The 24,583-nt window shown below is 40.8% G+C and overlaps 2 protein-coding genes and 1 non-coding gene across 8 annotated transcripts in view; 1 reads left to right on the forward strand and 2 right to left on the reverse strand.

The window, feature by feature from the left end:
• The window catches only part of KIF2C (kinesin family member 2C), a 36,409-nt gene extending 27,640 nt beyond the window's left edge, over nt 1–8,769 (reverse strand). Inside the window, exons 1-3 of one of the 4 annotated variants that reach the window (XM_089515001.1) lie at nt 8,703–8,769; nt 3,230–3,324; nt 1,639–1,743 (exon numbers count right to left, since the gene is read on the reverse strand). In XM_089515001.1, the coding sequence (XP_089371127.1) occupies nt 1,639–1,743; nt 3,230–3,324; nt 8,703–8,706 (204 nt within the window). In that variant the 5' untranslated portion in view covers nt 8,707–8,769. Of the gene's footprint in view, nt 1–1,638; nt 1,744–3,229; nt 3,325–4,000; nt 4,416–5,634; nt 5,925–8,702 lie in introns of those variants that run through there. The other 3 variants (XM_089514998.1, XM_089514999.1, XM_089515000.1) reach the window with 3 other exon arrangements.
• The window catches only part of CCDC17 (coiled-coil domain containing 17), a 48,863-nt gene continuing 30,308 nt past the window's right edge, over nt 6,029–24,583 (forward strand). For all 3 annotated transcript variants that reach the window (XM_089514995.1, XM_089514996.1, XM_089514997.1), the window contains exons 1-11: nt 6,029–6,144; nt 11,293–11,859; nt 13,525–13,674; nt 14,155–14,217; nt 16,618–16,747; nt 18,452–18,611; nt 19,151–19,273; nt 20,392–20,525; nt 21,095–21,229; nt 22,080–22,318; nt 23,743–23,828. In XM_089514995.1, the coding sequence (XP_089371121.1) occupies nt 11,746–11,859; nt 13,525–13,674; nt 14,155–14,217; nt 16,618–16,747; nt 18,452–18,611; nt 19,151–19,273; nt 20,392–20,525; nt 21,095–21,229; nt 22,080–22,318; nt 23,743–23,828 (1,334 nt within the window). In that variant the 5' untranslated portion in view covers nt 6,029–6,144; nt 11,293–11,745. The remainder of the gene's footprint in view (nt 6,145–11,292; nt 11,860–13,524; nt 13,675–14,154; nt 14,218–16,617; nt 16,748–18,451; nt 18,612–19,150; nt 19,274–20,391; nt 20,526–21,094; nt 21,230–22,079; nt 22,319–23,742; nt 23,829–24,583) is intronic.
• On the reverse strand, nt 8,663–8,778 carry LOC149316192 (U5 spliceosomal RNA). The gene has a single exon (XR_016280759.1). It is a non-coding gene; the product is annotated as a U5 spliceosomal RNA (small nuclear RNA).

Below are 24,583 nucleotides of genomic sequence, written 5' to 3' on the forward strand. Positions count from 1 at the left end.
TGAAACACCATACCTCCACTGTGACTCAAAGCAGCTTTATTTTGGCTGTCTGTAACAGGCCTAAGATGCCACAAGGCCCTTTCGGTTGGTTGGTGTCTAAATACACCGAAAGCACCAGATCCTGTCTGATCTTGGAAGCTAAGCAGGGTCAGCACTTGTTAGTACTTGGATGGGAGACTGCCAACAAATACCAGATGCTATATGGTATATTTCAGAGGAAAGAACTGGCAAAACTACCTCTGAATATTCCTAGTCTAAGAAAACCCTGTGAAATTCATGGAGTCACCGTATGTTAACAGGCAATTTGAAGGCACATGCATCTGCACACAGAAAAGAATGACTTTACACTCACCCACACATAAAGTTACTATAGCAACATATCAAACAACTGAATGAATGCCATAACACTTGAAATGTCATTATTACTATTATCCTCATGTATATTTATACTTTACTTCTCCTCAAGAGGTCCACAAGAGAGAACTAGTAAGCTTCACAGCCTAGAATATAAAAGTTTATAAGTATAGGTACTGACAACCAAGAGGTGAAGTGGTCTAGAATGTGTCCAAGCGGAGTGATCAAAATGCACTGTAGCATATACAGTTCCCTTCTCTTGATAAAAGGGGAAGGTGGAAACATTTGAAGATGATCCTTAAGCATAGATGAATGAGAAGTAAGAATTGAGGGGCTATATCAGATGACTACAAGGTGAGCAGCAGAAAATGACTCCATTGGACAAAAGACAAGCTTTACAACAGTGAAACAAAAGAATATATTGGCCGAGACTATAGTAACTGGGGAGAAGGCAGTTTGGACAGACAAAAACAACAGGTAAGGGTAACCAAACATAGCAGTGAGCAGCAGTATTTTGGACCTTCCACTACCATACAGAAAAAGAAACATCAGCCAGTCAAGATCATGAAAAAGTTGTGCTTGTCAATATTTCCTAGAAGCAACTGTCTGTCTGTCTTGCACATCCTCCATCCCATATTTTATTTTCACCCCATTTGTTTAAATGATGGCTCACCATGTATCATTTTCTTCTCTTTCTACTTATCTGTTCCCACATTTCTTTCTTCTGCCCTGCCTATTTTCAGACTTGCCCTTTCAGTTGTCATTGCACCAATGATTTCACTCAGGTGGTGTGTGTGTATGTGTGTGTGCATTTTCCTTCCCCCAATTCATTACTTCCCAGGTCTCCTTCATCTAATTCATTATTTCCACCCCTACCTCCCACACAGATGAAAATGGAGGGTCATGATGCCATCCCACCCGCACTGTGCTCAGCGGAAATAAGCATACATGCAAAAAGAAAAACAGTAATCAGTACTTTTAGAGGACAATAGAGTAATTTTGTTTTTTTTGGAGAAAGACAGAAATTATCCCCAGAAGGTATGCGCAAAAATAGGTTACAGTACTTAGAAGTATTTATTTAGTTAATCCATTGCATATATAAATGCATGTTGTGTATTTACAATTTGACCAATGTTTAAATGTTCAGAGGTTAACACAGAGACAGATATGAAGCAGAAGAGTATTTAAAGGTATAGAAAGCGCTAATATTATGTTTAAAATCTAAATGTTTGAGGAATCTTGCTTTCTTGTCCAAATACACAAGGAATAACAAAAATCACCTACCTGTGTGATTACATTTTCCTGGACAGGAAGGCTGTCTTTCACATCAGCAGCAACTGGAGTTGTGAATAGCTCAGGATTTATTGCTACCAAATCATTAAAGTCAATCTGTAAAGGGGGGAAAAACAGAAGGATATCTAACCCATATGAAAGCATCAGCCTCAGATATCTATCTCTCAAAGACAATGATACATTCAGGTTGTCACATTTAAAAGATGAACAATACAATATAATGAGCTGATATTTAAGATGTTTATCAAAACAAGCAGCCTACCAATGTCATCTAAACCCCAGTACATCTAAACCCCAATACAAACCTCTTTCCATGGGGAAGGCAGTGTACTTCAAAATAAACTGGCAAAATCCATTTGCCACAAATGCTTTTAATCTCTGGGAGCTAATCTTAGTACATCCTAATCATTCTCTGATTTCTTTGGTAAGAGTCCCACATGTTTGCTAAGTAGTTACTACTTACTGAAATAAATTCTAACAAAGACAGGCACTCCAAAAAAAAAAAGTAAGTGTTTACTGCCTAATCCACAACCAGTTAGTTTATCTAGTCAACTTCTCCCTCTTAGTTTTGTGCAGAGGTAAAGTGAGCAAGTCAAGTCCTCTCAGTCCAACTGCTTGACCTTAGAGTGACATCATAATCCTATTGCTAGTGTTTCAGTATTCCAACAGCCACTTTCTTGAGCTAGAGAGGCACCCACAGAGCAGACAGCAATATTTGAACCTCAAGACTATAGGTCAACTAGATACCTCTTACACACACACACCATACCATATCAGCAGACATTGCTTCTTATCCATTTAGACACAGTGCACACAAACAGCTTTGTATAAATTTTAACACATAAAGATGATACAGCATGCATACCGGTCCTAGTTGTGTCTATTCAGTAGTCCTGCTAAGCAAAGAAGAACTTACTTCCAAGTGAGTAAATTAGGACTACAGACTAAATTATCTGGCTTTCTGAGCCAAAAAAGCTCAACTGCTTTCAGGGTTGTTTCCACATTACATACCATTTACTAGTGCAGGAAAAAGGTGGAACACCTTGTTGTCATTACTCTTGTAACAAATTATGGCCCTTGGTGTCATGCAGTTCTTATATTATTAAGGAAGACTGCACATTCAGGACACAAATAACACATTTTTTATGCTTTAACTGTGCAAGAGCTCCCAAGATGGCATTACTACTATGTATGCCCCATTTATAGACACACTGATGAGTTAAACCTACATTGTATTGCTTGGGTGGAACTCCCAGAAGGAAGAAGAATGGTGGATTGGGGGGGGGGGGACCTAATGTGAAGAGTGGAAGGAGTTACTATTGAAAAACGTTCTACTGACTGCTATTGAAAAATGTGCAAAACAACTTCAAATTGGAATCCTTGTACTAATTCTCCACAGAGCATTGTGTGTATTACATGTGGGGGCTGGTTTTAACAGGACACTTATTAAAGAAATCCCTGTAAGTAGCTTATACTTTAGAACTGCAATGCTATACATGTTCTCTCAGATATAAACCATGTTGAATTCAGTGATACTTACTCCTAGACAAACCTTGCCCTGATAAGACACCCTATTTCTCACCTCTTTCCCTTTGGTACTGCTACTTTCTGTCCATTCCACTGACACAGTCTTTTTTTCCAAACTCACAGTCTTGATAGTTGCAGCATGGACTGCGCCTGAATAATAGAAAGACATTCAGGTATGCCATTTTATAATAGTGATAATTTCAGCAAGTCAGAAATTCATGAGAAAGAACATGCCTTGTGTTGTCACACAGTCTAAAACATTTATTGGAAAAACTGAGTGCAGATTTTATCACAAAGATGCAAGCAAGGGGCAGACAACTAATGCCAGAGCGGTGCAGTGGTTTAAATGTTGAACTAGGATTCTGGGACACCAGAGTTCAAATCCGCACGTGGCCATGGAAACCCACTGGGTAACATTGGGCAAGTCACATTATCTCAGCCTCAGAGGAAGACAAGGGCAAACCCCATCTGAACAAATTCTAGCAAGAAAAACGTATGATAAGGTTGTCTTAGGATCACCATAAGTCAGAAATCACTTAAAGGCACACAACAACAGCAGCCTTTCTTTATATAATCTATTTTTCTTTGTTCTTGTTTTTTCTTTAATTTCCTATTTTATTTTTTCTATTTTCTTCTTTTTCCTGTCTTAAATATATGTAGTTTTACCATGTTGTGAAAATTTCAATAGAATATATATATATATATATATATATAAATGAAAATGATCAAGGAACTGAAGAAACTCCCTTACAGGGAAAGGATAAAAAGGTTTGGAGGTATTTAGATTTGAAAAAAAGACAAATTACAGGCAACATTACAGAAGTACCTTTAGGTGAATAGGGTGTTTTTCTCCCCATTCATAGTACTAAAATTCAGGTTCACACACTAAAGCTGAATAGTTGAAGACTGAAGAGAGATGAAAGGTAGTAATTCTTCATACAGTGTGTAGGTAAATAGTAGAATTTTGTGCTACAAGATCTAGTGAGGACTGACAACCTGAACACCTTCAAAAGGGGATTAGATAAATTCACTGAGTTTGTATGGCAACCCTAAAGTGAACCTATCATGGGGTTTTCTTGGCAAGTTTCTTCAGAGGAGGTTTGCCATTGCCATCCTCTGTGGCTGAGAGTGTAACTTGCCCACGGTCACCAGTGGGTTTACATGGTTGAGCTGGGATTCTAACCCTGATCTCCAAAGCCATGGAGCTAAAGTGGAGTCGATCTCTGTATCCACCCTGCAGAAACAATCCAGTTTGACACCTCTTTAACTGCTACAGCTCAATGTTATGGAATTCTGGGGTTTGTAGTTTGTTGTGGCACCAGGAGTGTAACAAACTACAAGTCCCAGAATTCCATAGCACTGAGCCTTAGCAGTTACAGTGGTGTCAAATTGGACTATTTCTGCAGTGCAGATGCAGCTCTAGAAGGTCAGCAACGACAGTGGAAGTCTTGAAAGGAGAGTTTCTTAGATTTGTGGGATTCAGGGAAATCTGCTACCAGTTCCAATAAGGCTAAGAAAAGTATCAAGAAGTTTAAAAAACCCCACAGGAATCATGTAGAGTGAGTTCTTTCACAAAATCTATTTATTGGCTTTGTCTTGCTTTGAGAATGTTATATATAGTTGGCCCTCCATATTTGTGCTTTGGCTTTTGTAGATTTGATCATTTGTGGTTTTGATTAATACTCCTCTGTCTAGGCATCTGAGGTCCTCCAGCACAACTCTGCCAGAAGCTGACACTGAGTTGTGTTGGAGAACCTAGAGGTTGCTAGAGAACACACTTCTCTGGTCATTTGGAGGTCCTTCAGCATATTCTGTGATTAACTTCTGGCAGATGCTGGCCAGAGTTGCCCTGGAGATTCCTAGAGAGCAAGCATTCTCCCAGGTAAAGAGAAGAGTGTCTTCCTTCACAGGGTCCTTCACTCCTAACGCCAGCAGAATGGGGCTGGACTGGGAGCCCTTGCCCTCTCCTCCCACTCTACGATCCTATGCTTTCTTTTCAGAGGCGCTCCTGGTCTCCCTGCTTCTAAATAAATCCGCAACCGTCAGTTGAAAAGGTTTCATCTTAAGTCTTTCAGACCCAACGCGGCTGAGTGGTTTGAGTGTTTGACTACGACTCTGGAGGCCAGGGTTTGAACCCCCTGGGTGCCCTTGGGCAACAAGCCCCACTCTCTCAGCCTCCTCCGGGGAAGGCAGTGGGGAACCTCCTCTGAAGCAGTCTTGCCAAGGACAGCCCCTGAGAGGGCCTTAAGTCAGAAATGGCAGGCAGGCACAAGACAACGCCAAGGGAGGCGAAGAAGGCAGAGGCACCAGACTACTTGGGTATAAAAACACACGGGCATAGCAAAAAGGCAGGCGCATGCGCGGTAGCAACCCCCCAGAGCACGACTGCAATGGTTACGGAAAGAGAAAGAAGACATTCCAAAGCGGATCGCGTTTCTGTCCCGCTTAACTTTCACCTACCGTTGCTCCGCTGGATATTGATATTCAGCCCAGGCCGAAGGCACCTATACACGCCTAACTCCATGCTGCCAGGCAGTTTCGAGGGCCAGCCAAAGAAGCCGCTCCCTCCCTCTCTGTCTCTGACTCTGGAATGGTCAAAGGGAGGGTTGGTCCCAACCGCCGCCGTTTTGAAAGGGGCGCGCCGCAAAGCCTGCCGGGAAACGACGTCCCCCAAAGGGACGTAAACGACCTCTGAACTACATATCCTAGCATGCCGCGCGGCACTCCGGCCTCCTCCCCATTTTTCTCGAGTCTCCCCTTTAATGTTTTTTTTTTAATTAAAAGTCGGAGGATGGAATTTCTCAGAACGTTCTGGGCGAACCGTTGCTGCTCGCCTCAGTGACGTCATGGGATGTCAAGTAGTTATTATTGTTCGCAGTGAAAGGAAGGCTCAGGCGTCTTTCGTTCTTCTACACTGCAACAATAATGCGCTTTGACACCGCTTTAAGGCATTGAAGGAGAACTAAACTAGTAGAGTAGCAAAAACACACAGAATAAAAGTGCTTTAAAACATATTAAAACAGTTAAAAGAATCCTAAAACATTAAGACAATAAAAACACGCTCAGGCTGCATCCACACAGTAGAAATAACCCAGTTTGGCACCGCTTTAACTCTTTCTGGCTCAAGGCTATGGAATTCTGGGAGTTGGAGTTTGTTGTGGGGCCCGGGCCCACAACAAACTCCAACTCCCAGAATTCCATAGCCTTGAGCCAGAAAGAGTTAAAGCGGTGCCAATCCGCTCCCAGAATTCCATAGCCTTGAGCCAGAAAGAGTTAAAGCAGTGCCAAACTGGGTTATTTCTCCTGTGTGGATGCCGCTTTTGACACCATTTTAAGTGCCCCCACGCTGTCCTATGGAATTCTAGGATTTGTAGTTTCACAAGGCCTTTAGCCGTCTCTGCCAAAGAGCGCTGGTGGTTCCTCACAAAACTACAAATCCCCAGGGCTCTATAGGATGGAGTCATGGCAGTTAAAGTGGTATCAAACTGTTTTATTTGTATAGTGTAGATGCACCCCTGGGTCTGTGTGGGGTAGAGGTTTGAGTATTGGACTAGGACTCTGGAGACCAGGGTTCGAATCCCTGCTTGCGCATGAAACCTACAGGGCAGGTCACACTCTCTCAGCCTCAAAGGATGGCAATGGCAAACCCTCTCTGAACAAATCTTGCCAAAAAAAAAGACCCCATGATACATTAGCCTTAGGACAGAGTGATCAGACGTCCTCCTTTTCCTGGATCCTAACCTTATCTCCAGGAGCAATTCCAAAATGCCCTCCATTTTGAGCATAGCAAGGAAGCATTCGTTTATATTTATATGAGTGTTTTTAGCTTTTATTTTGTAGTGTCTTCCTTTATTCTTGTTTGCATGTCCTCCATTTTGCGGTGCCTTGTCCTCCTTTGTGGTGAGGATGTCTCATCACCCTGCCTTAGGGTTGCCATAAGTCAGAAACAACTTGAAGGAACACAATGTCAACAACAACAGAGTGACATCACAAAAATACAAATCCCAAGAGTCGGTAGGATGGAGCTACAGCACTTAAAGTGGTGCCAGAGTGCATTATTTCTTCATTGTAGATTTAATAGGCCTTCCAACACAAGGGGTGTGTCAGTGTCTACACTGTAAGAAAAATGCACTTTGACACCACTTTAAGTGCTGTATGGAATCCTGGGATTTGTAGTTTTGCAGGATCTTTAGCCTTCTCTGCCAAAGAGTGTTGGTGCCTCGCATAACTACAAATCCCAGCTCTTGAATATCTCTTAGGCTGCATTCTCACTACAAAAATAATGCAGTTTGACACCCCTTTAACTGCCATGGTTCCATCCTACAGAATCCTGGGATCCATAGTTTTGTGAGGCACCACAGCACTCTTTGAAAGAGAAGGCTAAAAACCTTGTAAAACTACAAATTTCAGGATTACATATGGTGCTAGTTAAAGTGATGTTAAAATGCATTATTTCCACAATGCATATGTGCCCTTAGTGAATGCAACTGTGGCTGCATCTACATTTAATGCAGTTTGACACCACTTTAACTGCTGTGGCTCAAAGCTATAGAAGTCTGGGGTTTGTAGTTTTGTGAGAGATTTAGCATTCTCTGTCAGAAAGCTCTGGTGCCACAACAAACTACAAATCCCAGGATACCATGACAGTTAAAGCGGTATCAAACTGCATTAATTCTGCAGTGTGACAGCAACCTGTGTGTGCACTCATTTTTAATCTGAGTCTTAAAAATAAGGGTTTTCCTTTTTGCAAACTATGCACGCTATATGTAGACTTAAAATAAACCCACATTTTTATTCTCCCTTCTTGAATGAATCATTATTATTTATTTGAGTGTAACTATCTCCTTACTTCCTATTGTATCTCATGATGCAACATGCAAGGGTTGCAGAAATAATGATAAATCTCTGAATTTCAGAGCCATTTATTTCACCGCACGGTGCAGGTATTTAGTGCTCAAAACTAATAGAAAATGAGACAGGTAGTAAGTCCCTCTCCCCTTTAATACAGTAGTTTTCATATGGAAGGGTCTACATGCACTTGGGCCCTTCCTCCTTCTGTTCTGGCCATGTGGATACTGGGAGATTCAGTCCAGGAATTGAACTTTAAATTCCATTAACGGGACAAAAAGCTACTGAGATCTCAATTGTCTTGAATCCCAAGGATTCGCCTGCATGAACACTCTTCCATACCATCTGAACTATAACTAAAGAAGGAACTGGGATGCATCTCAATAGCCTGAGTTTTCACTCCACACAAATCCTAGTTCTGTTACCTAGTTCACAGGTTGCATCCACACTGTAGAAATAATCTGGTTTGATACCGCTTTAAGTGCCACATGGCTCAATGCTAGGGAATTCTGGGAACTGTTCTTTGTTATAGCCTTAGAGCATAACAGTTTGGATACAGCCACACACTCAGAATTGCAAACTTTGGTATAAAGCCACAGATGTATTGAAGTCTGATCTATTTTTTGATACTGGGAAAGACAGCTCCACCGAAGTGGAGCCTCAAAAAATTGGTTACAAACTCATAAATGTTCCTCTCCACGGAAATCTTTAGTAAAAGGCGAAAGATTTATACGATCTGAAGAGAAACCAGAGTATGAGTTGAGAGTTCCCCTCCAGGAGACCGGATTCTCAGCGCCTGCTAGTAAGGTAGTAGTGGCTCTGGGAAGGCGACTGTTCCTTTGACTTTTAAGGAGAGTGCACAAATGCCTCTGAGTTTCCAGCTGTCTTTGGATTTAGCAATTTTAATGTTGGCCCAGGAAAATGAATCAGAAAATGCAGGAAAACTCATTTCTGGAGCGCAATGCATGGTGGTTGCAAAGATAAACAAATGAGCTCCAGGACTCTTCCTGCTTTTCATGCCACCCACATTTTGGGGGCGGTGATGTTCTGTGGCAAGCCAGGGGAGGAGGAGGGTGTTCCTTGTGGTGGAGGGACCTTGGCTGCAACAGGGACTCCTTGCAACTCTGCTGTTGCTTTGAGCAACGTCTGTATCAGCTTTGGTTATCCACTTCAGCCTCTGATTCTCCACCGAGGCGACGCCCAAACTTGGAAGAATTACTTGGATTGTTCAATAAAATCCCAAACCTACCAATTATACCTTTATGGGACCAACCAAAATGCACAAAATACCTGTTGCAAGCTTTCAAAGCCCCACTGGCTTCTTCATCAGACCAGGTGTTAAAAACCATACAGGAGAAAAATATATATATATATATGGACATGTTATAACTTACAGCCCTGCATTTTGTAATGGTGGTTCTTAATTCAGATGGTATGGAGTGGTTGTTAATCTGCTGCTTACTTTGTCTTCATTGTGTACTATGCATACAATGTATTTTATTTATTAACTTATTTATTATATTTTAGAGATGTTTTAATTATGTAATGTTGTTTTAGACTGTGCACCGCTTGGTTGCTTTTTATTCTTTTTCTTATTTTATTTGATCCCTACTATGTAAAGCGCTGTGCAAACATTACAGCGCTGTATAAATAAATGTTAATAATAAATAATAATTCATGCAAGCCGGCACCTCCTCCTTCTGGCTCTGTGGCAACTGGGAGATTTAACTTCCATTTGCATCGCAACAAATACACTTCCTTTGCAATCCAGTATGTCTCCATCCTTTGTGAGGCCACAGGACTGTTGTTGTTGTGTGTCTTCAAATCAGTTCTGACTTATGACCACCCTAAAATGAACCTACCATGCTGTTTCCCGGCATATTTCTCCAGAGGAGGATTGCCATTGCCGTCTTCTGAGGCTGAGAGAGTGTCACTTGCGCAAGCTCACCCAGAGGGTTGACATGGCCAAGCCAGGATTCAAACCCTGGTTTCCTGGGTCATAGTCCAACACTCAAACTACATTACTACACCATGCTGGCTCTCTCTCTCTCTCTCTCTCTCTCTCTCTCTCTGTGTACTAAGTCCCAGAATCCCCAAGCAGTATTGTTCTGGCTTGGGGACTCTGGGATTTGCAATCCCAAAAGCCAAATTTTCTGAGTTCTGGGACTGTGGCTGGTATTTCCAGCCGAACCAGATTCAAATGCAAGTGTCACTCTGCTTTATGCCATGGGATAGACTCTGGGGTGCTTTTTCAAGGGGGACCAATTGACTTCCCTGATTCCTTTTCTTCCAAATCTTGAATTCCCCAATGCATGGGAATAGGTGAGAGGGAAACCAGGATCCAGAGCAGTTTCCTTCTGCATTGCTATGTCCAAGCCAAGAAGAAGCAGTTTGACAGAAAAGATGCTGCAATGGGCAGAGTGTGAAGGACATGAATGGGAAATTAATGTAACTGGAAGTGGGAGTTTATTTAAATTTTGCCTTTGTGCCTAACATTTCTTTCCTCTTTCTAGAAGATGAAAAAAGTGTAAATAATTGTGATTGTTGTAGGTAATATCAGAAAAATCATTGCTTTAGACTACTGTTCCCACAATCCCCTAAGCAGCATGGTCATGTTGGCTAGAAGATACTGGAAACTTTTATCCACAAAATAACTTTTCCAAGCTGTAGTTGGTAGCAGAATATTTGCAAGCAGCTAGCTGGCAGCTGTACAAGGTCCAGGACATTGAGTTCTGACCTTTTTCATCATATAAGATAAGAAAGAAAGGCAAATGTTGTCCAACGGAGCAGAAACTCTTCCTAACTACTCCTCTTTACAGATTCTCAGCCTGCATTGACAGTTTTCTAGTACTGTAATACCACTTGTACACTAAGCCTGCATCTACACTGCAGAGTTCATGTAGTTTAACTTCCATTGCTCAATGAAATTGAATTCTGGGATTTGTAGTTGTTTTTTTAGATATTATTCCAGTGAGCTCTGGAGCCACAAACAAATGCAAATCCCAGGATTTCATAGGGTGGAGCTGTGACACTTAAAGTGGTCTCAAACTGTATTAATTCTGATGTGTTGATGCAGCCTAGATGCATTATGTATGCGTTATGTTTATTTTAGTTATTTCATTATCTACCATTCCCATCTCTAATATTTTTTTGCTGTGTATCAGTTTAAGTATCCCCCCTCCCAAGGCATTTGTATACCATCTTGCAGTATCACTAAACCAAGATGGAAGACCAGAGTGGAAATACTGTAAATTCTCTTCTTACCATTAGGCCAGGTACAGCAAGGATAGAAAACCGCTCTCCAGATATTTTGGATGTCAAATCCCAGAAGTTCCACCCAGCATGATAAATGGTAAAGAGCTGTAAGAGCCACAGTCCAAAACATCTGGACAACCAGAGGTTTCCTACCCCAGCATACACATCATCCTCCCTTTGAAAACTACCATTAAAAGAAAAAAACACAAAACACCCTTCTTTCTTACAAGTTCCTAAGTTTTACTTATCCCAGCCCACAATTGCAAACACAAACAGTAGCCACTGCTATGGTGATAGTCCCAGCCCCTCTGTGCTACGTTGCTCCATTATTTTGGCAGGCTGGCACCACACCCCAGTTACCAACATAGCAACTGAGAAACGTTACATGCCAGCATAGCCCTTCTCTCTACAGAAGAGCAAGCAGGCAATATCTTCCAGAAAAATACCATTCTCTGTAGCACACTCCTCATGATGACAGACTCGGTGGTTTTTCACTGTCCCAACTGTGAGATGGGCTTTCACTCCAGTCAACTCTTAGAGAAGCACATGGAAAGATTCTGCATTGGGCGAGAAACGGCTACTGTAAGTGATGCTAGATACCAGAACAGGCAACCACTGCACAATGGCAAAGAAAATAAGTAAACAGATAGAACTGACAATATGATATGCCTTCAAGTTAACTAGCATCTTATGGTGATCCTATCATTGAGTTTTCTTGGCAAGATTTATTCAGAGAAGGTTTACTGTTGCCTTTGTCTAAGGCTGAGAGAGTGTGACCTGCTCAAGATGACTCATGGAGTACCCATGGCTGAGCAGGGATTCAAACACTGGTTTCTGGGAGTCTAATACCTAAACCATTACACCATGCTGGCTCTCATGGTAAGGTTAGAAAGGCACATTTGACTGGATTCTGAAGTTTTGACAAAAAGTCAAAACTTTTTGTCTTTTTGCCTCAGTATTGCCCCCCCCCCCCAGCAGCCACTGCTGCTGGAGGGGGCAATGCCAGTTCCCCAGAGGTCTGGTTGGGCTCCAGTGTGACTACAGCCATGCCAAAGGCCAAATGGAAGGGACTGCTGCAGCTGCTGGGCAAGCAAGATAGGGTTGCGACGGCCTTTCTCACTCACCCAGCAGCCATACCAGGTGTACCACCCCACTGGGTGACACCGCCCCCGGGTGTCACCTGGTGCAGACCACACTTTCCGCACCCTCCTAGTGACACCACTATTGCGATTTATGGGCTTGTGTCACATTTCCTTTTCCTTGGAGAAACTCTTGTAATTTGAGTTCTGGGGAGTTGTCACTTTCTTGCAGGGGCATCATTAGGAGGTGTGTGTGTGTGGGGGGTGCGGATGGTACCAGGTGATACCTTAAGGCAAGGTGACACCACTGCTCACCAAACATCTACCTTTGGGCACAAATGGGCTGTGGTGCTCACCTGTGTCCCTTTAAAATACTGGAGAAATGGTGTGAATGGGATGAAGCTCAGTGGGAAGAGAAAGGAGAGGCCTCAGATTTTTTTTAAAAAATAAATTTTAAATTTTAAAAATTAATTTAATTTTTTTATTCTTTTAAATTTTTCTTTAAAAACATCACACATCTTACCAAATTTAAACTTTAACCACATGAAATCATGTGCATGTAAATACATTTAGACTGCATATGATATTGTAATTTAAATGCACAATTTTAATTTTGCTAGTTGTTTATGTCACAACTATTACCATTACATTCAGTGATATACGGGAATTATGATTTATTAGTAACATTAGTACAAAAACATCACTAAGGATTCTGTATCATGTGGTATGGGAGGAGGTCAAGGGGTGTGGATGACACCAGAAATTAACACCAGGTGATGCCAGCGGTAGTGATGCCACTGCTTTCCTGCAGTGCATTTCCTACCCTCAGGAAAAAAACATATGGACTACAATAACTATTTGGGAAGGCTGCAAAAATACAAGATTCCTAATCTGTTCTGGGATACTTCTCTTCTTTCATTAAGTAGCATCAATATTGCTCTTTGTGGGAGAGTCCTAAAGGTCTTTTTTCTCCTCACACAATGGTTCCTTTTTCTCTCAGAAGAAAGATTGTTAGGAAATTTCACAGCTGCTCCCTTGAAGGACTTTATTTAGATATTCCAACTTCCTTGTATCTGCACCTCAATCTAAATTTATTTCCCTAACTACCATAATCACTACTGTCAAATAGTTTTATTTTCTATCCTGTTGTTTAATTTTCTTGGAACAGTATCATCATCCACAAGCATCAAAACCAAAGAGGCATAACTTAAGAAACTTGGAAGATGAGGAATACAAGCAACAAGGACCTGGTTTAAGAAGCTTAGATTCTACAGGAGGTGTTTCAAACAGTCAAACGTTGAAGAAACTAACTGAAGAGGTACTGCACAAAAAAGGAGAGAAAATACTGGTTTAAACCCTACTTTATTTATAATTTAGTCCTGTTTTCCCTAAAGATAAACCCCATCCTGTCACCTCATTAATCTGTATCATGGTTTTTAGACCAGTCTAGATCATATTTTGGTAAACGAATGAGTTTAAAAAACATTTTTGGACATTAGTAAGTTAGCTCCAATTTCTTTATGAGAAATTTCGCACACTGAGATTCAGACACTACATTCAGATTTTTCTCCAGCACTAGAGCTGCATCAGCATTGAACTATCTTTGCAAATACAGGTGAAGCAGTTTTTGAATGGGACAACCCAAAATAACTGACTAGCGTGATAAACACCTGACATCCTTGTGCCTTTAACCAAATCCCTATTGTTGAAACTGTCGGTCTTGTGAGAAAATAATTTGACAGGCCTAAACAACACCCAGAAAATGTGTATACTACTAAAGAAAATTTCCTTTTTGCAGTTCCAGAAACTGAGGATGTCACTGGAAGACACTCTTCCTACATTCAGAATGCTCCAGACAAAGGTAAAACAGCATTTCAGGACATTAAAAAAATTTTTTTTTTTGCTAGAGCTGCAAGGCATTTTGTGGCACATACAGTTAGAAGGAAAGGATTTGAACCGTGGAAAACAAAGTGAATTATTTTCTTTTGCTTTAATTATTGTAATATTCTTCTATGTGAATGTCTGCTTCTATTCTTAACATAGGTCCAAAACACTCTGCAAAAATAATCCAGTTTGAGACCACTTTAACCACCCTGGCTCAGTGCTAGGGAATCCTAGGAATTATATAATTCAGAGATACAGACGTGTTAGTCTGTAGAATCAGTACGTAGAGAGATTTTGTAGCACCATTGAAACTAACTAAAAGAAAGAAGTTGGCAGCATGAGCTTTCGTAGGCTTAAATCTACCTCCTCAGATGCAATTGGCATCTGAGGAAGTGGATTTAAATCTATGAAAGCTCATCCTGGGAATTGTACTTTGTTGTGGCACCAGAGTCTCTGATACAGAAGACTAAATGTCTCACAAAACTACAATTCCCGTAATTCCCTATCCTGGAGCCAGGGCAGTTAAATTGGTCTCAAACTGGACTATTTCTGCAGTGTGTTTTGGACCTTACTCTTCTTTGTTCTTCCAATGGGATTACCAGCCATTTTCTTTGCTTCTGTCTCCATCCTGTAGTTCACACAAAGCCTCTTTTCTCTCCTCACCTCTCCCATCAACCTTAGGATCACCTTCTTCCACTTCTAGCTTCCATTCCTCTTTCAGACATCCAAGTAGCTGTTCCCCTTCTAGGTAGCATTTTTAACTGCTTAACAAATATATTTATTTGTAGAAAATGTAATAGAGCCAAAGAAATACCAGGGATGCATATATTACTATGAACCATTGTGTAGACATACTCAAGTAAAGCAACAATTTCTACATATGATATAATACATCCCCAAAGAATGAGTACATTTCAGTGATATAAGCATAGGAGTGTGAATCATTCGCCACCCAGTAAGTTACATGTAGATACTACACAATTGTAAGCAGTAGTGGCTGGTTGCTCCCATTATCAGTAGTGTGGTAAAGCCACTCTAGATCGTAATTCAAGGAGTCCTTCAAGGTATTCAGTCCTGTTGCTAAATAAGTCCAATACCTTGGATAGCAACTTTAAAAGTAGACGAAACCTGGTATAGATCCACTGGCCCACTGACATGGGAAGCACCAGATGCCACTGATGGAAAGAGTCTGAGTTTTGTTTTTGTTTTTAGCTTGTCATGCTTGATGTGTAACTTTTTTCCCCACAAAGGCATCGTTCTATTATTGTAGGAGGATGACCATGGAGGAGGTGTGTAGACTTTCACTGGTTAGCTACAAGCACTCTAGCCATAACTGAAAGGTTTGGAGCTAGGTCCTTGTATGGTATGGGGTTGTGTATTTTAGTGTGTGTGTGTGTGTGTGTGTGTGTGTGTGTGTGTGTAGGGCTGTCCCCATATCAATAAGCAGAGTGAGGTAGCCACTGCAGAGAACAGATGCTGAAGGACATAGAACCAAATGCCATCAGCCTGCTATAGACCCTTTCAGCTACTTGTTGCCCTTAGGCACACTGGAAGAAACTGTAACTTGTAACAAGAGTTGAAATGCAGAGCTTGGAAACATATATTACAAATGCCAAAATATTTCAGCCATCTTGGCCAATGGCCATGCAGCTTGATCCACAGTGGCTGAGGTATTCTGGGAGTTGTAGTCTACAAAACAACTTTTCAAAGCTTTGTTTCCACTTCAATTGAGTTCTAGATATGTACTCTTGTTGTTTGCTTCAACCAGCAAAATGTCTTGGAACACTTCCTGGAAGCGCCAACAAAGGAGACTCCTTTTTGCTTTTTAAATGGCTATTGAAAAATCTATTATTTATCTTGATAAGTAGGGAGGGGCCATGATGGTTTGGGGATTCTGGCAGTTGCAACCCCCCTAAATTTCCCCCCAATTCTGATCCTATTGCTAATTGGAAGACTGCTATGAATCACAAAAGCCATGCACATTCTTAAGGAAAAATGGTGAAAACATACACTTTTTTCAATACCTTCTTAAAGACCTGTACTGAAAGGCCTAAGCACAAATTAACTGGGATATCTGTGAGCCCACCATTGAGAAGGCTCTGTCCCTTATTCTCATCGGTGTAACCATTTTTCTAGGCTGAGAGTAATGGAGATTTGCCCACTTAACTTCAGAGATGAATGATGATCTGAACCCAGTTTACCACATCGAAGTCCATTGAAAATACAGTCCTTCAGTAGAGGATATGCTGAGTCAACCATTCCTGGAATCAACAATTAGCTCACCATGGACCATCTTTTAGAGACACTTACTTCTGAAGCTTTGCATAGTTGATTCTAGAAATGATAGTTTAGACCTGTTACTTTTCTTGATCCTTAGAATGACAACACCCAGCAAATACTCCACCAACAAGAATATTGGCAGCGCCAACAGCAAATGGCAGAAATGCATGAGCGCCAGTTGGCTGATATCCAAGCCAGAAACCAGCACTTGGAACAACAGAAAAATGGTAAAAGAAAGTTAGAACATATTCCTGATTGTTACCCTCCTGTGGGTGCCTCTTGCTTTTAGTTTAGGTTAACAGAGTAATATGAACTGTACAATTAAACAGTAAAGGATGCTCAAGCAGCTGTTACTTATCAGAAAGTGGATGGGACTGGCACCCAGAGCTCATCTTACCACTAGCTCTAGAGAAAAGAAAGAGGGTAGTATGTAGAGAATACAACCACAAGTACTACTGGGATCCAGTTTTGTTTTAAGATTTCCAAGTGGAGTTAATTAGAATAAGACCAAGTACATTATCACATGGGAGGAATGTCTCTCAGTTTCAAAAGAAAAGAAAGTAGGGCCAATTCGAAAATGAACACTATTACAGGGATGGTTATCAAATGCACAGAAGAACACAGCACCCATCCCAAAGCCAAAATAGTGCAAATGCAAAAGAAATTATCATATGAGTACATACCCTTTATAGTCTAGAATTCGAATTAGTATCCCTGCACAAGCGAAGTGAGGGCAGAATCGGATCGTGACCTTTTTTACACTTCTGGCGGGGCTTACTTCCGGTTCCCGTGGTTTTGCCTTATTTCATGTTATTTGTTCATTCATTACCCTTTATTTCATGTTATTTAGTCAATTCATGTTATTTGTGCATTCATTACACCTTATTTCACGTTATTTAGGCAATTCACCAATTCAAAATCAGTCCAAAGCAACCTTGTACTTGGTTTGAGTATTGGACTATGACTCTAGAAGTCAGGGATGGAATCCCACTGGGTGACCTGGTGCAAGTCACACTCTCTCAGCCTCCTCAGAAAATGGCAATGGCAAACCACATCTGAATAAACCTGCCAAGAAAACCCTGTGACAGAGTCGCGAGAGAGAAAGAGGGAGCCAATCCCTTCCTTCCAGTTGGAGAGAATGAGTTTGCAAAGGGAAAGAGACAGAAAGAGCTGAGAGGAGGAGGGAGGGAGGCAGTGTGTGTCTGTGTCTGTGTCTGCTTTATCCCCCAAACAGCTCCAGAAGTACTCTTAAGAAGTACTCTTAAAATAATTTATTTGTACTTCTGTGTTTAATTTTTGTCTTGAAATATTGAGCCCTCTGGACATTTTGACCATTGATGCCATTAATTAATTACTCTTTCACAAAACGGTTTAACTTTATACACTGCACCCACTTGTGAATAAGTGCCCTTCTAGTTTTATAGTTTCTCCAACACTATGGAGATGATTGCACATTTGTACAGTTTATTTTTGTAGAATACCAGTGCCATCTACACACTATTTTTAAATTTTATTTTTAAATAAAGCTAAAATAGCTTTGTGTGGCACTTATGTCCATATTGTATTCATTTATCAAGTCCTCCTTCTTTTCAAAAGATGTAACCAACACAAATGTTATAGAATTGTTGGACACCTTTTGTCCTAATCAATTTTCATCTTGTGCAAACAAAAGCAAAAAAACAAAACCTGTACACAGTAAGTAGTTAATACTCAGCCACACGGTTTACACTGATCATGTAATAAAGGTATAAAATGCCCACCTCATAGAGCTATTTCTGTTTGAAATTTGAGACAAAACTTTTTTTATTGGGAATTGCAATGTCCTATTTGCCTAGATGAAAATTAAGCACGAGTGTGATTCTGATAACATCTGAAAATATGTTGATTTGGGTGAGGTATTCTAATGTGTATCTGTTTTTGCTTTTATCCAGAGATTCACAAACGCTTGGAGGAACTCAGACTAGGAAACTCAGCTACATCTCATATAGAACAGTTGCTAGTGGAGCTCAATACTCAGGAGGGAAAAAACCAGCTAGCTTTGAATGCTCTGCAGGAACAAGTGGGACTTCTGCAGGTAGCAGCAGAGAACAGGTAAAGGTCCAAGGAGAGAACCAATTGCAGTGGTGCATGTGTCAGGGTTTTGTGCACGGGAGTCCTAGTTCATACTCATTGCTTATAATCCTGATTTGGAAGCCAGGCCAATGTACATAATGTGTGGAGATCAGAAAAAGTCTAGGAGGTTTGTCTCATTATCTGTAACTTTGGTGGCATAGGGTGGAAGAGAAGCAAACATTGTTAGGACTGGCCAAGATTTTTTGCTGCTTGAAGCAAAGAACAAAATAGCAACCATTCCCATCTAATATAAAAAGGCCAACTGGACTGGTACAGTAATTGAACATTTCCTCACTGCTGGTAGTAAGACAGCATCCTCTTCTATACCTAAAAGTAGCAGGCTAGATTACGGGCACAGAGCAGGCCTCATGGTATACTATCCAGCTTTCTATTTGAGCCCTTCCTGCCAGCTTCTGCTACCTGAAGCAGGTGCCTCAGCCAAATTATTGAACACTTCATGAAGAATCAAAGGGGCCTTTATACATATTCCCATATTTATTTCCTGGGTTTATTTTTAGGAGTAAACCAGAACACCCTACCATGATAAAATCAGACAATGCTACAGACAAGGCAGAAGATAAAGTCTTCTTCAAATCTATGCCATTTCCACCAGCTGTTGGTCCTCTCTCTTCAGAGATACAGTGAGTATGGAGGAAGTGGAAAGATTGGTTAGGGCAATAGCTTCAGTAAACTGAGAAATATTAGAAACATTGATTAATTATATATTCCATTGTTTGTTGCCTATGGAACTTTCCCTCTGTCCCATTTTGGGAAGTTCACCTGCTGCAAAATGGACTCTGGGCCTTAAGAAAACTGATTTTAGGAAGTGTAAGGAAATACTGAGTTAATATTGATTTTTAAGATTGCATGGTCAGAAATTATTATTAGGAAGGAGGTTGACGATGAATGGCAGTTTCTTAAAAGTGAGATATTGAAGGCACCATAGTAAATAACTGTAGCCAAAAAAAAAGGGAAGATGTCCAAAGAAAGCAGGGTGAATGTATAAACAACTTTAATTTAAACTGAGATTTAAAAGAGATAAGAAAGAGGAGAAGGGGGAAATCACCAAAGAGGAATGCAAACAAATAGCCAATACTTGTAAGGGAAAAGTCAGAATGAACTCGTGTTAGCTAGAGAGCTTAAAAATAATAGAGGCTTTCTGTCTGTGTTCAGAGCAAAATTAAGTACAAAGAAATGGTAGGGGCAGTGTGTGGAACAGATAGTGAGATGCTAATGGGGTAAGAGAAAAGATAGAAATGTTCAAACCTTCTTTGCTGGAGAAGAGTTCTATAGATGCCATAGACTGCTAAAAAGACCAATAAATGTGTCCTAGAACAAATCAAGTCTGAACTCTCCCTAGAAGCCCAGGTGACTAAACTGAGCCTGTTGTAAGTTGGCCGTATTATGAGAAGACATGCTCACTAGATAATACAATAATATTTAACAAAGTATGAGACAGTATGAAAAGAAGAAGATCAGATTCCATGAAAGGATGCCACAGACCTGAGTCTGCAAGACCTGAACAGGGCGATTGATGGTAGGGTGACTTGGAGGTCTCCCATTCATAGCCATAAGTCAAAGTTTACTTGAGGACAATTCATAACAACAAGTCTTTCCCCATTATTAATTTCCATGCCAGCAACAGTGACAACTTTGGAATTTCTGCTTAACATGCAACTAATAAGGGCATGGGAAACATGTTGGAGAGAAAGTAGCAATATTGTCAGGAAGCTGATGGTACATTTGTGTATCCCTACAGGTCTGTATACTTGGCTTATGTGCAGAGTGGAGGTAGTGATCACAACATCCTTCGTCAGATGTATGAGTTGCAAGTAGAGGCTGTAGGACTGGAGAAAACTGAAGCAAGGCCAGAACACAAGGGCAGGAAGAAGAGTGAGATCTGTTTCCCTGTTCTCCTCTCCCCATACTTCAATTTTGTATCACAGACTAGGTTTCTTCTTGAGCCCTTTGGCCTGGATTCTACACATTGCCTCTGAGCTGAACAAAACCTTGGGGGTGTGTGCATGTGTGTGTTGTGTGCCTTCAAGTAGTTTCCAGATTATGGTGACCCTAAGGCAAATCTATCATGGGGTTTTCTTGGCAAGATTTGTTCAGAGGAAGTTTGCCATTGCCTTTTCCTAAGGCTGAGAGCATGTGACTTGTTCAAGATCACCCAGTGGGGTTCATGGCCAAGCATGGAATTGAATGCTGGTCTCCAGAGTCACAGTTCAACCCTTAAACCACTATGCCATGCTGGCTCTAGACTATGTGAGAATTTGCTTATGCTGGACAGCAGCATCTTGCCTGTGAAAACACATGATATAATACAGTACATGTGTAAGCCTTCAAAATGTCATAAGAATATTGTTTGTAAATGCAGAAAACTTGAGAAATAATTCCTTCCTCTGATACCTCTCCAAGTTGTCTTTGTTGTTCACTGGCTTTCCTTGCTGTCATTACAGAACATGAAAGCAGCCCCAGTGCTTTTTCACGGGGTCTAGATGCTGAACTCCTGTCTGTTGAGCTGGAGAACCAGAGACTGGAAGATGAAATACTAAAGTTAAAGATCCTGAAGGACAGAAAGAGAATGGAAGATGGTAGATGGTCTGCCTACACTGCTGTAGTTGAGCCAAAGATAACAGCCTAGGAAATTTGGGATTCATAATAGTCAACAATACTGCTTCAGGGGGAAGGATAGGCAGCCACCTTTATAATCAGGGGATGGGAATACTGTTTACATCTTAGAAATACCTTTTGTGAGAGTCTTTTCGTTTTGGAGCTTCAGGAGGAAGGACAGAATGTTCTTTAATTATTTGCACACTAAACAGTGACTCTGGACCAGTTTGCTGATGAACAAAGTTGACTTCCATGATGATTCTAAAAGATGGAAGAAGTGGCCTGGGTATTCAGCTGCATTATGTTAGCTTAGGCATTCTTAGTTCACCTGATATGTGCACATTGTCGAGTGTCCAAAAATGTCCTTGTCCTTTTTTCTTTACTTTACCCAAACTTTCCAAGAATATTATTTGGAGAGAGGCTGGAGATTGCTAATTACAAAATATACCCCTTAAAAATCTTTGGTGACAACAAAGTTTCACAAAATATTGTCCCAGTGACTTCATATGCAAGATGCATAATCTCTTCAGTCATTTTGTTTTTCAGAAGGTACAACTGAAATACTAGGTGTTGCCAATTCAGCAAAGATGTAATAATAGTTTGAACTTGCTTTAGGTAATTAATAAATAAATTAATTAATTAATATGGTAGCAAATTAATATATTTCATGTTACCATAAAATCTCATCAAAATTAATTTCCAAATTATTTAACCAATATTAGCACTGTCAAGCATTTTCCACAGAAATTTGTCTCAGTTATATATATATATATATATCTTTAGCCATGTATAGTGTGTTCCATTAATGAGCTGTTTTCTTCCTTTCACCAGAATCTTTGGACACAGGGCTGGCTAAACAGCAGCTGAGATATATGGCAGAGATGGCTCAGTTGTATGCTGAGATTGGCAGATTGAGACAGGACTCCGAGAGGATGAAACCACGAGGACCCAGGAGAGGGCTGCCATCCCTATCACCACCTCCTATAGCTCCCTCTTTGCCGCCACTACCTCCACCACCACCTCATCATCTTCATGGTCTCCCTGACACTGGATTTCTAGCTAGCAATGTAGTGAGTATCTTTTTTCTCTGGAGAGAATTCAGGAGATACTTTTGCAGGAGACTTATTTAGAGAATTGAAACTATAATTAGTAGGTATGTTTATTTTTTTTTAATATTTTGGAATTTTCATCCAAGTGGTTGGTTACCCAACTTTGTATCAGTTCCAAAAGCTTTGCATTCTTCATGAGAATGGTAGTTTAGAGAAACGCTCTCAAACCTCCATCTCATCTTGCTATGGTATTTGGCTGTGGTTTGTGAAATCTGCAGAGTGTACTGTGTTTAAGTTTCTAATTTAGGTAATGACTTATTCACCTGAATTTATTGTTACATAGTAACCACAGGAAAATATTGGATCTGCTCTTTGCTAACACTGTAGAGTATTAAGGTCACCCCAGCACTTATCTTGTCTTGCTTGACTGTTGACTTGGAGAATCAATGGCCTATCACACAAAGTGTTCAGTAGTTTTTTGTGGGTTTTCCAGGCTATGTGGCTGGGTTCTGGAAGAGTTTATTCCTGATGTTTTGCCAGCCTCTGTGAAGATGCTAGCCACAGATGCTGGAAAAATGTCAGGAACTCATCTAAAACATGGCCACATAGTCCAAAAAACTCACAAAAAATATGGATGCCGGCCGTGAAAGCCTTCAACTTCACAATGTGTTCAGTGTTTGTATCAAAAGACCTACTAGGCTATTATGCCAGAAACATCTGACCAAAACCAGCTGACTAAGAGGAGGGAAACTGCTTATGACAGCATTGGTGGGGAATCTCCATCAGACCCATACAGAAAAGTCTTCAGAGGCCATATTTTAGTGGTGAGTGGAGGCAAAGCCACAATAATAAATACTATATTTACCTATATAGACTATAAATATCACAGTATTTTATCTTAAAGTTTTTACTGCCAGTAACTAAACCTTAAGGGTGGCATTGTAACCTTTTAGAATGGGGGGGGGGGGCATACAAAAGTTGGAATACTACCAAAAAAGTAGTGTAATGGGGAAGGCAGTGTGGCCATTTGACGAACCCCATAGGATAGTAGTGGGACACAAGGAAAGCATCATTCAGCCCCAGGATCTGAGATTCTTCGCCCCTGCTTTACAGATCATCAAGTCTGGATTTAGGTTTGCCTGAGATAGTCAAATTACAGGAGACAACTACATACACATATAAAATTAATCTCACATGTGGAAACTTGAAAGGTTTAGACTAGAGACCATGTCTGCCATGCCCTTTTTATTGGAAAAATATGTACAAAGTATGCCATGTTGTGCCAATACTAAATATTATGCTGGCCACTTTGCTGAGGGGGTGAATATTTTATTTGAAACTGTGGTGTTATATTTTGAAAAGACTGGTGTTTTTTTAGGGGCAGCAAGCATCTATATTATTAAGATCAGTGTTGATCAAATTAATCCAGTTTCTGCCTGTTACAGGACCCCAGGGGATCATCTGCCAGAGCGGCAAGCTGTTATTTCCTGGATCCCTCTGATGCCCTGGGACCAGCTCCATATGATCCAGCGTACGTCTCTCTCTTTCTCTCTCTCTTTCTCTTTCTTCTGGTTACTTGTACTGTCCATCCTTAAGAAAGGATTTTACTAAGAGGATTACTGTTAGACTTCAGTGTTGCATATAATGCTCATAATGGGCACTATCACATATAGTGCAGGTGTTCAGCTTTCCTCATCCAATTACCATTCCTTCTAAGCACATAGTGCTTGATTTGGCACAAGCAGGTTTGCATGTTCCAGAACCCACTCAGGTCTGAGAAAATAATAATAATAATAATAATAATAATAATAATAATAATAACAACAACAACAACAACAACAATAATAATAGGATTTATTTATATGCCACCCAATCACTGGGAATCCAGGCGGCTTACAACAGAGGGGATAATAGACGGTTCCCTGCCCTCAGGCTTACAATCTAAAAAGACGCGATACAAAAGGAGAAGGGAATGGTGGGGGGGAGGGGATCAGGTCCAGCATTCTTCTCTCCCTCTGAGGCCTGGACCAAGGCAGATGGACTGGAGGGAGGGCTCTTCTTCTTCAGGCTAGCCACGATGGAGCTGGGCCTGCCTGGTCAACACTAGTAGGGGAATTTACCCCTTCTTGCACTTCCATCCTCTTTTCCTTTTGTGTCATGTCTTAATTAGATTTTTAGGCATAAGGGCAGGCAACTGTTTTGTTGTTCTTTTACTTGTAAAGCACCATGTACAGTGATGACATAAATAAATAATAATCTGGCAGACCCTGTTGAGCTGATCTGGAC

The sequence above is a fragment of the Sceloporus occidentalis genome, unplaced genomic scaffold, assembly GCF_023333645.1.
Source record: "Sceloporus occidentalis isolate IW3139 unplaced genomic scaffold, rSceOcc1.0.p SCAF_3, whole genome shotgun sequence".
Classification (NCBI taxonomy): Eukaryota; Metazoa; Chordata; class Lepidosauria; order Squamata; family Phrynosomatidae; genus Sceloporus; species Sceloporus occidentalis.